Genomic DNA, 16,812 nt, shown 5'->3' with positions numbered 1-16,812 from the left:
TTGAGCACTGCAACAACCTTTTCAGAAAGATAAGAAGATACACACATTGCGTAGAAGATAGAAAAGGATCCACACTGTCTGTACCCAAAGACCCACAGCAAGTGGAATAGCTGGGCCTACAACAGTTATCTTTCTATTATATTAGTTGGCCCACTGAATTTTTATGTTACTTTCTTGTTGGAGTAATGCTTTATTTTTGAATTTTATAAAGAGTTTGTGTGAGACCATTAAAAATGAAGATTAAAACACAATTTCAAATTAAAACACAATTTCAAACTCACACAAGGAAAAGGAAGCCTGTCTGGATGCCAACTAGATGCATAATATTGAATTACAGACTTGACATATATTTTATTACTTAAAGTTACAAGTAGTTGCTTGAACTACATTAATAAAAGGAATGCCTTTGAATATTTGCTTCAATGGATTAAAAATGTAATCAAGTTTATTAACAATAAGCATTTATATACGTATTTATAGTACTTAAAATGAATAAATTGTTCTTCCAAGTAAAACACTTCTATTCTTATTTTGGTTAGTAGAATTTTCCAAAAAAAGTCATATAATTCATCTTTTTTATCCTTCACGTATTTTAAATTAGAGTTTATTCTAATGAGTTGTGGATTCATATATTCAAAAAGTCTAGTTTTTCAAAGGTATATCCTTTATAAAACGTGAGTTTTATGTGTCTTATAATTTCTGGCTTTAGAATATTTAAGTGAAACAAAACTGATCTCTCTGAATTTTTCTGTGAAGGCAATTACTCTCAGATAAGTTTACACTTTTTGGCTACTGGTATATAATGCCAAACCATTCCACAATTTTCTGTCTTTGGTTTTCTTTTCATTATATATGCTCTGAGTGGTTTCCAATCTTTTTTTTCCCATGCGAAGTCATCTTCCTGAGTTCTAGACCAGTATGTTATTGTCAACTAAATGTCTACATTTGGATACTTTGCAGATGTCAAAACATGCAAAAAACTTAAGTGCTTCACTCTTTCTATACCTGCTCCATGCTCTGTATTCCCTATGTAGCTGAAGAGTCCACTGTTCACCCTGCTGCCCCAGTCTGAATGCCAGTTGTTCTCCTTGTCTCATCTGTTGCTTTTACCCCACCAGTAAGCCACCAAGTCCTAAAGTGCTCTCTGTGTACTGTTTCACATATCTGTTTTTCCTCTGCATCTCTGTTGTCATGACCAGTGAGAGTTAGTCCTCATTGTTATTACTTTATTGAATTGTCATTTACTCGTATGTCAGTTACTTTAACAGCTACTAAATTCATCTCCTTGCCTTTATTGTACCTTTGTTAGAGTGATCTCTCTAACACATATCTTTTGATCATACCCCTCCTCAGCATAACATCCTTCAGAGACCTCACTTACCATTGCAAATGACTGTGGACTAGTTTTTTGATAATTCCATAGCAGTTTCTAATCTATAAAAATATGATAGAAATAGTTGGGTTCTCCTTATCTCTACAAAAAATAGACATAAAAAATTTAAAGCTTCTCACTATGTGATTTCAATGTAGCAAGTTACTATTACCATAGTTATGTGGAATTTTTGTTTTTAGTTTCTAGAGATGATCTCATTTCCAAATTGGTTGAAGAAAATAAGGTAAGTTTTGAAGTTGTGGAGTACAGAGGTGGTCTTTTCTGTCTTTGCTAAGTCCTATTTCCTCATCCATGTTGGCTTACAATCCTTCTGATTCTCATAAAAGTTTTATTTAAAAAAGTTTCATGTAAATGAGTAGTATATTTAGGATAATAGTATTAAGAAGGTTACTAGAGTTTGAAAAATGTCAATTGGCAAATTAATAAGACATTATTTTTATTAGACTTATTTTAATAGACTTAAGCCTATTGCAAACTAATTGTTATAAAATAAACTTAATGAAATGTAAGAAATAAAACTACTCTTTGGTGTTGGTGGTTGCACAACTGTGAATGTATTTAATGACACTAAACTATACACTTACAATGGTTTGAATGATAAATTTTGACTTATGTATATTTTGCCATAATTTTTAAAGTAAAAATGACTGGCCAGGCATTGTGGCTTACACCTGTAATCCCAGCACTTTGGGAGGCCGAGGTGGGTGGATCACAAGGTCAGGAGATAGAGACCATCCTGGCCAACATGGTGAAACCTTGTCTCTACTAAAAATACAAAAATTAGCTGGATGTGGTGGCGAGCACCTGTAGTCCCAGCTACTTGGGAGTCTAGGTCAGGAGAATTGCTTGAACCAAGGAAGCAGAGGTTGCAGTGAGCCAAGATCACACCACTGCACTCCATCCTGGTGACAGAGTGAGACTCTGTCTTAAAAATAAAAATAAAAATGATTTTATATCTTATTAAATTTCTAAATCTGTTGATGTGTTGATTCTATTTCTTTTGGATGCTATCTCATCCTGTGTTATATTATGTTTATTTTTCTTGAGATGCTTCTCTTGGGAAAATAGAAGGGTGGTTCTTCCTCTGTAGGAAGAGGATTTATACTTTGTCCTTCCGCTTTCTACTAAATACCTTTTAAGGAAAGCCTCATCTACAATGCACATCTGTATCACTTCTCTCGTCTCAAAGGAAACTAGCTTTTTTTTTTTTTTCCTGTAACCATAGAACAAAGGTGCTTTCTTCTGCTCCACCCTTGGGTCCTCATTTTTGAAAATAACTTCACTTTTAACTTTAAAAGATCTTTGAATGTGTTCCTTTGAAGTCATTAGATCTTACTACTAATAGGAAAAAATGTGTTTGTATAATAACGTAACAGATATTTAATCTTAGGGAGTAGAACTTTGATATAAAGATACTAGGTATATTTAGGTTATGCTTTTAGGCAAATTCTTTCTAACTGGATTCTCAATATAAAAATAGGTGTAATAGTTTTTTAAAATAGGCTTTATTTTTAAGAGCAGTCTTAAGTTCACAATAAAATTGAACAGAAGGTAAGGAGATTTTCTGTATATTCTGGGCCCCATTCATGCGTAGTCTTCCTTATTAGCCATTTGATGGATATGCATTTGAAAAATGTATGCACCATTTTACATCCCCCACCAGAGTGGTACATTATTACAATTGATGAACCTGTATTGACACATTATTATCACCCAGTGTCTATAGTTTACATTAGGGTTCACTCTTGGTGTTGTGCATTGTATGAATTTAAACAAATGTATAATGACATATATCTACTATTATAGTAGATATGTCTTATAGTATCATATAGATTAGTTTCATTGCTCTAAAAAATCCTCTGTGCTCTGCCTCCCTCCCCCACTAAACCCTGGCAACCATTGATCTTTTTACTGTCTCCATAATTTGCCTTTTCCAGAATGTCATATAGTTGGAATCACACAGTCTGTAGCCGTTTAGACTGGCTTCTTTAACTTAGTAATAAGTATTTATGTTTTCTCCATGTCTTTTCATGGCTTGATAGCACATTTTTCTTTTCTTTTTTCTTTTTTTTTTTTTGAGACACAGTCTCGCTGTCACCCAGGCTGGAGTACAGTGGCACTATGTCAGCTTACTACAACCTCCGCCTCCTGGGTTCAAGCGATTTTCCTGTCTCAGTCTTGCGAGTAGCTGGGATTACAGGTGCTCTTCACCACTCCTGGCTAATTTTTTTATTTTTAGTAGAGACGGCGTTTCACTATGTTGGCCAGCTGGTCTGGAACACCTGACGTCAGGTGATCAGCCTCTCAAAGTGCTGAGATTACAGGCATGATCCATCGTGTCTGGCTAAAAGCTCATTTCCTTCCTTTTAGTGCTGAATAATATTCCTTTGTCTGGGTATACCACAATTTATCCATTAGCTTATGGATACCTTGATTGCTCCGAGTTTTGGCAATTATGATTAAAGCTGATGTAAGTATCTGTGTGCAGGTTTTCGTGTGGGCATAGGTATTCAGCTCCTTTGGGTAAATCCCAAGGAGCATGATTACTGGATCATATGTTAAGAATATGTTTACTTTTGTAAGAAACCACCAAACTGTCTTCTAAAGTGGCTGTACCATTTTACATTTCCACCAGCAATGAACGAGAGTCCCTATTGCTCCACATTCTTGACAACAGTTGGTGTTGTCAGTGTTTTAGATTTGGCCATTGTAATAGGTGTGTAGTGGTATCTCATTATTGTTTTAAATAGTTTTATTAAATAATTTAAAATAAAGAGAAGTTCAGGAGTTGAAGATGTCAAGATTTTTATAAATTCTTTATAAGACACTTACAAAGTTCCAATGTATGTCATTGGAACTTGAACTGGTACTGACTGAAATACAAAACAGTTATTTTTACAGGGGTGCATGTAATATCTCTTATATGTGAAAAAGAGAGTTATTGTTTTTTCCTTACAGAACGTGCAGATATCTTTCAACAAGGAACACAAAGAAAATGAATATTTGAGGTCTGAAATAATATCTCTTAATGAAGCATCAGAAAAAGCACAAGTAAATTTTCATGCTTTCACTAGTTTTTAGATGTTATTTAATTTTGTTCAATTAAATAACCAAGAAATAAAATTTGTCTTGATTATATAAATTCATACCATCTCCATCACCCAACTTTTCATTTCTATAAGACTTATTTCATCTTTGAAACATCAAATTAATTACATTTCTCATTTCATTTTCCAAATTCCTATTATATGTAAGTATACAAGCTATACCACTGAAATTATGCACCAGTTTGTACTTTGCCTTTGTTCACTTTCTGATTTTCTCATTAAATATATGTCTTTCTCCCTTCAAAATGAACTTCTGAATAGTTCCATGGCCGGGTCTGTGTCTTACTTTCTTTGTATCTTCTGTAGTCACTAGCATAGTAGGAACCTAACAAATATCTACTGAATTTTAAAGTTTATGTGTAATCACTTCTGGGATGGTGATTCCCAGATCGGGCTGATGTTTTATATATATGTGCACCTGCAGCAAGAAGAGTCACCGGATGTGCAGGCAAACTGGAGTTACTTATCACAGAGCCCAAACAGTTGTTTATCACTTAAAGTGACTTTTCTCTTGGTACAATTTGATTGTCTCAATATTAGGATCATAGTGTTGCTAGGCTCTCTTTATAAAGAAAAATAATTTTAAAAATACAAAATGTGTTTTTAAATATAATAACATCAACAACTATTACTCTTCCTATGGTAATAGTAGTTAACATTTTTACTGAGCCCATTCCACATTGTAGGCACAATTCCAGGCACTTTATATTACTAACAAGTTGTAATCTTCACAATTACCCTATGAAATGGAAACTGTTATTCACATTTTAAAGATAAGGAAGCTGATATACAAAGAAGTTCAGGAACATATATAGTAGGTGGCAGAGTTGAAATTTGAACTCAGGTAATCTAGCACCAAAGAAAATTAGCTATTTTTTTTCAAAGAGGAAGGGTTCTCCTCTGTTTCACTCCCAGGTATTCCTTGATGAATAGCTTGTACATCTGGTGCGACTTTATGCCCCTGAATGTGTTTCTAACTACTGTACTGTCCATACCATTTGTGATGTTTGCCATGTAATCTTTTATTTATCTTTTATTCCATTTTATTTTTTGTGTTTCTTTTTCATAGTGTTCCTTCAAAGTTTCTTGTTCTTGAAGAACTTGTTTAAAACATAAGTTCTTTGCTAATTCTACCTTGCAAAAATAACTGATAATTAAGATAAATCTTCTTGGCAATAATACAAATTTCAAATTATGAAAAGAAAAGAGAATGATTAACTACCTACATATATGATGGATCTGTGTAGCTCAAAAGATTTTTGTTTTTTTTGAAAGATTAATCCTGTGATGGTAAAATGATTATATTTTGCTTTTATGAATATTGTCAGTTGGTGGCGAAGGAGCTTAGGTATTTTGTGTTACCAGCTAAATAATTCTGAATGCTCAGGGATTTCTATGATATTGGCTAGGCACTGACATTATAAATTCCATTTTGCAGATGTCTTGTTTAGTGAACTAGTGTTCAAAGTTGTGAAGAATAGATCAGTAAAATGCTGTATGCATCAGTTGCTCTACCAAATCAACAAATCTCTTCTTTTAATTTATAATTTTGTAGAGTCTAGACTTTTAATATTTGAAAGTATTTTTTAGACTAATGCAATGTGAATTGAAGATAGGTTAAATAAATTAGGTTCACATATATAGTGAACTACTATGCATTCATTAAAAATAATGATACATAAGTAAAAATAATTCTTTATTGGAGAAACCAATGAATCGCTGTGTGTGTTTTCTTAGGTTTTGAATGACCAATTGACTAAAAAGTGTTCAGAGCTGAGCTGCATGCTTCAGACTGTTGGTATGGAGAAAGCCAGAATCATTGCCGAGCATCAGGCCATTCTGCAGGTATTCATTTAACACTAGTGAATGTGTTAAAATTAATAGAGTTCACCAGGTGGCAGAAAGCCACCCTGGTTGATAGATCAGGAAATGTCCATGGCCAACTGGAAAAATAAAATATTTTAACAATAAATTTCAAAAAATTGACTGAATTATCTTATTTCTATTAACGCTTTTCACTTTTCATCAGACGGGTGATTTGGCCTTACACTCAGGGCTTTTCATGGTTTCTTCTCAAATATTATCACTTGAGAAAAAAATAATTATTTGTCCCATTATTTATAGAATCATGGAGACCATGTATGACTAACACTAAATACTTAACTTTTTCCTCAAACACCTTGCAGTTTCCCATTTTGCTTATGCCATTTTCTATGCTGAGAATGCTTTTTACTTTGTCTTCAATATCTGAAATTCTGTTTATTCTTTAAGAGTCATTTTCATCAGGGAGCTTTCTCATCCCAATAAGAAGGGATAAGTTTTCTCTTTCAACTTCTATTCCTGGAACACTAAACAGACTACCATGGTAATAATCACCTTCTCTTTTTATAAGCATTGCTTACTATATACACCAAACATTGTGCTTAGGATTTTACACATAACCTCCTTTAATTGTAGCCGCCATTATGTAAAAGGATATTTATTATCCTCATTTTACAGATAAGAAAATGAGGGTTAGAGAAGTTCACTTGCCCAAATTCACCTAACTAGTAAGAAGTAGAGTTGCGTTTTAATCTAGGCTGACTCCAGAGTCAGTATATTTAATTGTTATGCTACTTCCCTATTCTGCATTTTCTAGTAGTAATTTACGTGCTGGTTCTTTTCTTGGGTTACACTGTGAGCTTCCTAGAAGCAAGGATATTATTTCTCATAGTGCTAAGCACACTTTGCACATAACGTATACTGAATAAATAATTAGTTTTTTTAACTCTGTGCAGGTATAATGCTGTATCTAGATAGGATTATCGTGGTGAAAAAGACAATTCCTACTTTCATGGACTTATAATTCAGTGGACTGAATGTATAATACTATTTATTACAAATATTTCAAAAGTTTGTAGTGTAACACAATTGGGATCCCATTTTACCAAGTGTGAAGGCTTGCTTTGCAATCAAATATTGTTAAAATAGAAGTGTTTTAAAAAGTATTAATAAAACTGATTGTTAATATGTACTGTGTTTGCAAAAACTTTATGGATTATGTGTAGGGTTATGTGGTACACAAAAATGTTATGTTTTGATAATTCCAAAATGGTGAGCCAAAGAAAATAAATTATGTAAAACAGTTATAGTGCTTCTGCTGTAACAGTATCTGAGTGCAATTTAAGATAGTCTCAAAAGAATTCACAGCAAACTGTTAAACATGGTAATCCTTAGAATGTGGGATTATTTAGAGGGGAAATGTGAATAGGAAGGGATATTTTCATTTTATATACATTTATATTGTTTTACTTTTAAAAATAAAGTACCATATTGAAATTTTAAAATGCCAAAAATACTCCTAATACACTATCTTTAAAAATCTGTTGGTATTAGGAGTTTTATAGTTTTTCAGCAGGCTGGGTAAATAATGCATCTTGACTATTGGTTAGTAGAGCTATAAAATGATAGAATTCTGGTCAACTCAAGAGTACAAAGAGAAACTGGGCATTAAAATAAATTATTTTAAAAAGAGGTTTTGTTTATATAAATAAAACTTGTTTTTTTTTTTTTTAAGTTAGTTCAGTGATCAGTTACTCCAAATGATACCCTGTAATCCCAGCTATCAAAATACTTTCTAGAGCCTCAACTTCTAATACTGCTTTTAACACTCAGGTAGAGCAGAAAATGATGACACAGACATTTCAAGAACAAAACTTACTGCTGGATGCAGCCCATGCCAGTATCACAAATGAACTACAGACTGTTCAGAATGAGAAAACCCAACTCCAAGAACATCTGTAAGTAAATTATGGGCAACTTCTTACACATTTTTCATTCTTGCATTTGTGTTTCGTGTGTGTGTGTGTGTGTGTGTGTGTGTGTCTATGAAAACATCTAATCTTGCATTTTTGGGCCAGTTACAAAGATAAAATTAAGACTCTGCCCTTAAGAAACTAGTTTTGTTAGACCATTTTGGTAACTACTCTCAGTCAGGAAATATGTTCTATAAGAACATTTAATTGCTCTTTCTGTTAAATTAGAACTCTCATTTAGCTTTCCTATGTTCTTGTTCTCTTACTGCAGGGATCATTTAATCCTTGAGCATAACCAGTGTATCCAGAAAGCACAGGATGCTGAAAAGAGAACATCTGTGCAAAAAGAGCTGCTAGAATCAACTATCGCAAGATTGCGAGGTGAATTGCAAGCATCAGTGCAAGAGAAGAAGTTTCTGCTAGAGGAGAAAGAAAGATTTCAGAGGGAGGTAGGTAGAAGCAGATTGACAATAGCTTCTCTTTGTGGTGTGGTGATGTTTTAAAATTATATTTTAAATGCAAAAGACAAGAAAAGAAACCCAGGTGCAGTTTGTCTGAGTTGCCCAATAAAGAATCTTTAGGTGGCTAACCTATGCCTTTTAGCATATGAAGTAGTCTGTGCCAAATAGAACAGTATATCCTTATCCAGCATTAGTGAATGTTAACTAGTAATTCACACATCCTCATGTTAGTTAAGGGGTCAGATTTTAAAATTTGATGTCCTCTGAAGGAGTGGGACAGTGGAGGTTAAGGGATAACAGCCCTGTCTTCCTACTTAGGAAGGAACCAGCAGAGTCTGACATGTAGACGTGTCTTTCTAATTTCAGGGCTATTTGTGAAGTCTGCTCTGCTTCAGAGACTCCCTGATTGGCCCCTTTTCTGAGAGGATGTGCTATCTCTGCAGTGTAGGTATTAATTGACACACAGGATATGTCTGCTATAGTGGAGCCTGTCAGCTGCTGTAAAATTGACCCATTTCTTTTTTTTTTTCCCATCCCCCTTGGGCAGGTTAATAAAACAGAAAAAGAAATAGCACAAGAAAGATGCAATTTGGAAAAAGAATTAGCTAAAAACAAGGTATTCTACATTTTACTTATTGATATTTCACTATATTTCCATCTGTATTGCTGCCTACTGTATCAGCTTATCTTAATGAAGAGATGGGTGATGAATACCAAGCTGTAGGAGAAAGGAGAGCTACAAAGCTGGATGCCACTCACAGTACACCAGTCACTGCAGGAGAAGGCTGTTTCTGGGGAACATTTTCTTGTTGAGCATCTGATGTTTGCCAGTGAGTCATCACTGCCTTTGGCCCTAGTGTTGACTGAGGATTTTAGCCAAGAAGTCACCTGAGAGTTAGCTGATTGGTCTGTGAGAGGCAAAGAGATGATTGCTGACTAGGCTGTTTTTAAATAAAAATAAACAACTAACAGCCAGGTGCAGAGGCTCATGCCTGTAATCCCAGCACTTTGGGAGGCCAAGGCAGGCGGATCATTTGCAGTCAAGAGTTCGAGATCAGCTTGACCTACATATTGAACCCCCATCTCTACTAAAATACAAAAATTAGCTGGGCATGGTGGCAGGTGCCTCTAATCCCAGCTACTTGGGAGACTGAGGCAGGAGAATCGCTTGAAATCAGTGGGAGGAGGTTTCAGTGAACCGAGATTGTGCCACTGTACTCCAGCCTAGGTGACAGAGCAAGACTCTCACAAAAACAAACAAGAACTAAGACTGCCTAAGTACCTATCAGCACTTGCCACTTTGTCTTCCAGGTACCATTTTATGGGTTCCAAAAAAGTAGAATGTCCAGAGAAACAAATGAAATCCTACCAATCTTTAAAACATTGCTGTTTGTGTTTCAAATTTTGAAGAGAGTAAAGATTATGTATCACTGTCATCTAGAGAATGTATCTGGAGCAGTAAGGAATATTAGCTTACTTAGACAAGAAATCTAGCAATAGGTATTGGATAGAGTCATCAAGCCTTGACTGCTTCTTTGCTTCTGGTTTGCCCAAGTAGCATTTATATTACCATATATACATGTAAAATTAAAAAAAAAATTTTATTGTACTCTAAGTTCTGGGGTACATGTGCAGATGGTGCAGGATTGTTACATAGGTATACATATGCCATGGTGGTTTGCTGCATCCATTTCCCCATCACCTACTTTAGGTATTTCTCCTAAATCCCTCATCAGTCCCCCAACCCCCTGCTATCCCTCCCCTAAGCCCCCCACACCACAACAGGCCCCAGTGTGTGATATTCCCCTCCCTGTGTCCATGTGTTCTCATTGTTCAACACCCACTTATGAGTGAGAACATACAGTGTTTGGTTTTCTGTTCTTGTGTCAGTTTGCTGAGAATGATGGTTTCCAGCTTCATCCATGTCCCTGCAGAGGACATGAACTCATCCTTTTTTATGACTGCATAGTATTCCATGGTGTATATGTACCACATTTTCTTCATCCAGTCTATCATTGATGGGCACTTGGGTTGGTTCCAAATCTTTGCTATTGTAAACAGTGCCATGGTGAACATACATGTGCATATGATTTATAATCCTTTGGGTATATACCCAGTAATGGGATTACTGGGTAAAATGGTATTTCTATTTCAAGATCCTCTTAAAGAATTGTGACACTGTCTTCTGCAGTGGTTGAACTAATTTACACTTATACCAACAGTGTAAAAGTGTTCCTGTTTCTCTACATCCTCTCCAGCATCTGTTGTCTCCAGATTTTTTAATGATTGCCATTCTAACTGGCATGAGATGGTATCTCAATGTAGTTTTGATTTTCATTTCTCTAATGACCAGTGATGATGAGCATTTTTTCATATGTTTATTGGCTGCATAAATGTCTTCTGAGAAGTGTCTGTTCATATCATTTGCCTGCTTTTTGATGGGGTTGTTTTTTTCTTGTACATTTGCTTAAGTTCTTTGTAGATTCTGGATATTAGCCCTTTTGTCAGATAGGTAGATTGCAAAAATGTTTTCTCATTCTGTTATTCTGTTGGTTGCCGGTTCACTCAGATTGTTGTAGGAAGTTTTGACATTTAAATGTGAATCTCCCAACTTTTTTTTTGAAGATTGTTTTAGCTCTTCTGGGTCCTTGCATTTCTGTATGAATTTTAGGACCAGATTTTCCATTTCTGTAAAAAAGAATAGCAGGAATTTTGATAAGGCTTACACTGAGTCTGTAGATCAATTTGAGGAGTATTGCAATCTCAATAATACAATGTGTTGTATATTTTCTGTATACTATAAGTCCTGACTTAACATCATCAATATGTTCTTAGGTGTAAATTTGAAGTGAAACGATATACAGCAGGTCCTTGAATAACATCATTTCATTCAATGTTGTTGTGTTATGATGTTGATAACAAAAAATTGATTTTGTCATACATTGTCATTTCACTTAAAGTTGCAGTCTCCAAAAACCTATGAATGACAGTGAAGACTAGTGTATAAGATGGTATAATCTACAAATAGAGATAGTTTCACTTCTTCCTTTCCAATTTTGCTGCCTTTTATTTCATTTTCGTATATAATTCCTGGTAGAATCTCCAGTGCAATATCGAATAGAATTGGTGACAGCAGACATCCCTGTCTTGTTTCCGATGTAAGGGGGAAAGCTTTTAGTTTGTCACCATTAAGTATGATGTCAACTGTGGGTTTTTTCAATGCTCTTCATCAGGATTAGAAAATTCCCTTCTATTTCCAGTTCGTTGGGAATTTTTGTCATGAAATTATGTTGAATTTTGCCAAATGCTTTTGCTGTGTCGATTGAGATATCTTGTGGGTTTTGTCCTTTGTTCCATTACTATGGTGTATTACAGTGATTGACTTCAAATGCACAACTAAGCTTTCATACCTTGGATAAATTTTACTTGGTCATGTTGTCCTTTTTATATGTTGTTGCATTAGGCTTGCTAGTAATTTGTTAAGATTTTTTTGCATCTCTGTTCATAAGGGATACTGTTCTGTAGTTTTATTTTCTTGTAATGTTTTTGGTTTTGCTATCAAGGTAATATTGGCTTCTTAAAATGATTTGGTAAGTATTCCCTCTATTCCTAGTGTTGGGAAGAGTTTGTGAGGGATTGGGGTTAATTCTTCTTTAAACATTTTGTAGCATTTACCAGTGAAGCCATCTGGTTCTGGGCTTTCTTGTGTGTAGAAAGTTTTGTTTCTTTGTTTCGTTTATTATTTTTAATCCTACAGGTCTATGCAGATTTTCTATCTTTATTTGAGTCAGTTTCAGTAGTTGGTTCTTCTAGGAATTTGTCAATTTCATCTAGGCTAGTTTGTTAGCTTACAATTTTCGGAGTAACCCCTTGTCTTTCTGTAAGATCAGTAGTGAGTCTTCTCTTTCATTTCTAATTTTAATAATTTGTGTCTCCTGTATTTTTTGTTCTTGGTTAGTCCAGCTAAAGGTTTGTCAGTTTTGTTGATCTTTCCAGAGAACCAAACTGTAGAAGGTTTTATAGATTTTTCTCTATCTTATTTCTGTTTTAATCCTCACTGTTATCTTCCTTATGTTTGCTTGGGGTTTTACTTGCTTTTCTTTTTCTAGTTTCTAAAGATAAGCTTAGGTTATTGATTTGAGAAATATTTCTATTTTTAAATGTAAGTGCCTACCGAAGTACTTTGAACCTATTCTGGTTCAGGGGATTGCTCATAAAAAAAATAAAAAAAAAAAAATAAGTGTTTGCAGCTATGAATTTCCCTCTGCACTTCTTTAGCTGCATATGAAATGTTTTGTTACGTTTTCATTTTGTTCATCTCAAACTGTTCTTTAATTTCCCTTGATATTTCTTTTTTGACCCATTGGTTGTTTAGAAGTGTCATGTTTATTCACATATGCGTATTCTCCAAATTTTCTTTTATTGATTTCTAATTTTATTCCATTGTGATTAGAGAACATACTTTACATGCTATCAGTCCTTTCAGATTTATTGAGAATTGTTTTATGGTATAACAAGGATATATCTTGAAGAATGTTCCATGTGCACTTGAGAAAAATGTGTATTTTGCTATTGTTGGGAGGATTGTTCCATAGGTGTTAGGTCTAGTTGGTTTATAGTGTGCTCATGTCTTCTGTTTCCTCATCAATCTTCTGTCTAGTTGGTCTATTGGTTATTGAAAATAAGATATTGAAGTCTCCAACTATTACTGTTAAATTATTTGTTCCTTCAATACTGTCATTTTTTGCTTCATATATTTTTGTCCTCTGTTGTTAGGTGCATATATATTTATAAATGATACATATTCTTGATGGGTAAACACTTTTTCAATATATAATGTCCTTTATCACACCAGTTTTTTCTTAGTGTCTATTTTGTCTGTTAGTACAGTCACTCTAGCTCTTTTTGGATTACTGTTTAATTTATATGGTAAATATTCCTGTCCTTTTGCTTTCAACCCATTTGTGCCTTTGGAACTAAAGTGTATATTTTATAAAGAGCATATAGTTCGTTTTTTTTTAAACTCATTTTGCCTGTCTCTGCTTTGTAATTGGAGTGGTTTATAGTTAATATAATTACTGTTCAGGTAGGATTTATACCTGCCATTTTGCTTTTGCTTTTTGTTCCTCTATTTCTCAATTAGTGCCTTTTTTGTGTTAAATATATATTTCAAATGCACCATTTTAACTCCCTTATTCTATTCTATATTTTGGTTTATATAACAAAAAGAATTACAAAAATATATACTAACTTTTATATATACCTGTGTTACTACCTTTACTGTTACCTTTTATTTCTTATGTGGATTCCAGATATTGTCTAGTGCCCTTTTATTTTAGCTTAAATAACTTCCTTTAGTATTTCTTACAGGGTATGCTTTCTGGCTTCACAATCCAAACCCTACCAAAGATGGGGACCTGGAGAAATGACTCCACATTTTAGGTGACGAGTCTGAAGAACCACATTCTCAAGAGTATGTTTAAACCAGAAGAAAAGCTCTTGTATGAATTCTATCAATTTTTATTTATCTGGGAATGTCTTAATTTTTTTTGTTGTTTGTTTTTGAAGAATAGGTTTGCCAAATTGAGAATTCATGGTTAAGTGTTTTTCTTTCAGCATTTTAAATGTCATCCCACTGATTTCTAACCTTGAGTTTCTGATGAGAAATTAGCTGTTAATGTTGTTGAGATTTTCTTGTACATAAGCCACTTCTCTTTTGCTACTTTTAAGATTTTGTGTCTCTTGCTTTCAAAAATTTACTTATGTATGTTTTGGGGCATGTCTTCTACATTCATCCACACAGTTGGCAACTCTCTTTTAGCTTTCATTTCTAATTTCACATCAACAAACTGCTGCTAGAATTCTCACACCTATTACTGCAAATTCAAAATCCAGGAAAGACTTCTCCTGGGAATTTACTTTATGTTAGGCTTGGGCAGCCTGGTACATGGCTGCACTCACAACTGGACAAGTTCAACAACACAGGAGACTTTCTACAGACCATGATTATTGTAGCTTTATAATAAATCTTGAAGTTAGGTAGTTGACTCCAGCAGTGTTCGTTTCCCAAAGTGACTTTGCTATTTCATTTGCTTTTTTGTGTACGTTTTAGAATGACCTTAATGATTTCTACAAAAATGTCTTGTGGGGATTTCAACTGAAATTAGGGTTAACATCTCAGCAATATTGAATCTTCTAATACAGTCATGTTGTCACTTAATGATGGAGATGCATTCTCAGAAATGCATCTCTGAGCAATTTTGTTGTGCAATAGAGGGTACTTACACAAACCTTGATGGTGTTGCCTACTACACACCTAGGTTTTTTTTTTTTTAACTTTTAAGTTCAGGGGTACATGTGCAGGTTTGTTACATAGGTAAATGTGTATCATAGGGGTTTGTCATGCAGATTATTTCATCACCCAGGTATTATTATTTTTCCTGATCCTCTCCCTCCACCCTCCTTCAGCGTTTGATATGCCCCAGTGTGCGTTGTTCTCCTCTGTGTGTTCATATAGTTTCATCATTTAGCTCCCACTTATAAGTGAGAACACGTGATGCTTGGTTTTCTGTTCCTGTGTTTGTTTGCTAAGGATAATGGCCTCTAGCTTCATCCATGATCACGAGGACATGATCTCATTCATTTTTATGGCTGCATAGTATTCCATGGTGTGTATATACCACATTTTATTTATCCAGTCTATCATTGATGAGCATTTAGCTTGATTCCATGTATTTGCTGTTGTGAATAGTGCTGCAATGAATATACACATACATGTGTCTTTATAATGGAATGATTTATATTCCTTTGGGTATATACCCCATAATGGAATTGGAATTGCTGGGTCAAATGGTATTTCTGTCTTTAGGACTTTGAGGAATTGCCACACTGTCTTCCACAGTAGTTGAACTAATTTATACTCCCACCAGCAATGTACAGGTGTTCCTTTTTCTCCATAATCTCACCAGCATTTGTTATTTTTTTGACTTTTTAATAATAGTCATTCTGACTAGTGTGAGATGGTATCTTATTGTGGTATTGATTCACAGTTCTCTAATGATCAGTGATTTTGAGCTTTCTTCATATGATTGTTGGCCACATGTATGTCTTCTTTTAAGAAGTGTCTGTTCATGTGTTTTGCCCATTGTTTAATTAGGTTGTTTGTCTTTGTCTCGTAAATTTGTTTAAGTTCCTTATAGATGCTGGATATTAGAACTTTGTCAGATGTGTAGTCTTCAATTCTGTAGGCTGTCTGTTTACTCTGTTGATAGTTTCTTTTGCTTTGCAGAAATTCTTTAGTTTAATTAGATCCCATTTGTCAACGTTTGCTTTTGTTGTGATTGCTTTTGACATCTTTGTCATGAAATCTTTGCTTGTGCCTATGTTCTGAATAGCATTACCTAGGTTGTCTCCCAGAGTTTTTATAATTTTTGGTTTTATATTTAAGTCCTTAATCTATTTTGAGTTAAGTTTTGTATATGGTGTAGGGAAGGGGTCCAGTTTCCATTTTAGGCATATGGCTAGCCAATTATACCAGTCCCATTTATTGAACAGAGAATTCTTTTCCCATTGCTTGTTTTTGTCTAGTTTGTCATAGATCAGATAACTGTAGGTATGTGGTCTTATTTCTGGGTTCTCTATTCTGTTCCATTGGTCTTATGTGTCTGTTCTTGTACCAGTACCACGCTGTTTTAGTTACTATAGCCCTGTAGTATAGTGTGAAGTTGAGTAGCATGATACCTCCAGCTTTGTTCTTTTTGCATAGGATTCAGGCTCTTAGCTATTCAGGTTCTTTTTTGGTTCCATATAAGTTTTAAAATAGTTTTTTCTAGTTCTGCCTAGAATGTCAATGGTAGTTTAATGGGAATAGCATTGAATCTGTGAATTGCTTTAGGCTATATGGCCATTTTAATGGCATGATTCTTCCTATCCATGAGCATGAAATGTTTTTTTGTTTGTTAGTGCCATCTCTTCTTTGAGCATTGTTTTGTAGTTCTCCTTGTAGAGACCTTTCACCTCCCTGGTTAGCTGTATTTCTACGTATTTTATTCTTTTTA

At 34.4% G+C, this 16,812-nt stretch overlaps 1 protein-coding gene and 1 non-coding gene across 5 annotated transcripts in view; one reads left to right on the top strand and one right to left on the bottom strand.

Annotated features, from left to right (window-relative positions):
* The window catches only part of CCDC150 (coiled-coil domain containing 150), a 94,220-nt gene that overhangs the window by 28,450 nt on the left and 48,958 nt on the right, over positions 1 to 16,812 (top strand). For all 4 annotated transcript variants that reach the window (XM_074399326.1, XM_074399327.1, XM_074399325.1 and 1 more), the window contains exons 8-13: positions 1,573 to 1,616; positions 4,352 to 4,444; positions 6,238 to 6,345; positions 8,155 to 8,279; positions 8,566 to 8,743; positions 9,303 to 9,371. In XM_074399326.1, the coding sequence (XP_074255427.1) occupies positions 1,573 to 1,616; positions 4,352 to 4,444; positions 6,238 to 6,345; positions 8,155 to 8,279; positions 8,566 to 8,743; positions 9,303 to 9,371 (617 nt within the window). The remainder of the gene's footprint in view (positions 1 to 1,572; positions 1,617 to 4,351; positions 4,445 to 6,237; positions 6,346 to 8,154; positions 8,280 to 8,565; positions 8,744 to 9,302; positions 9,372 to 16,812) is intronic.
* LOC120364466 (small Cajal body-specific RNA 16) lies at positions 14,578 to 14,759 on the bottom strand. Its single transcript, XR_005579718.1, has one exon.

This window comes from Saimiri boliviensis, chromosome 5, assembly GCF_048565385.1.
Source record: "Saimiri boliviensis isolate mSaiBol1 chromosome 5, mSaiBol1.pri, whole genome shotgun sequence".
Taxonomy (NCBI): Eukaryota; Metazoa; Chordata; class Mammalia; order Primates; family Cebidae; genus Saimiri; species Saimiri boliviensis.
This window is presented reverse-complemented; position numbering and strand designations above follow the sequence as displayed.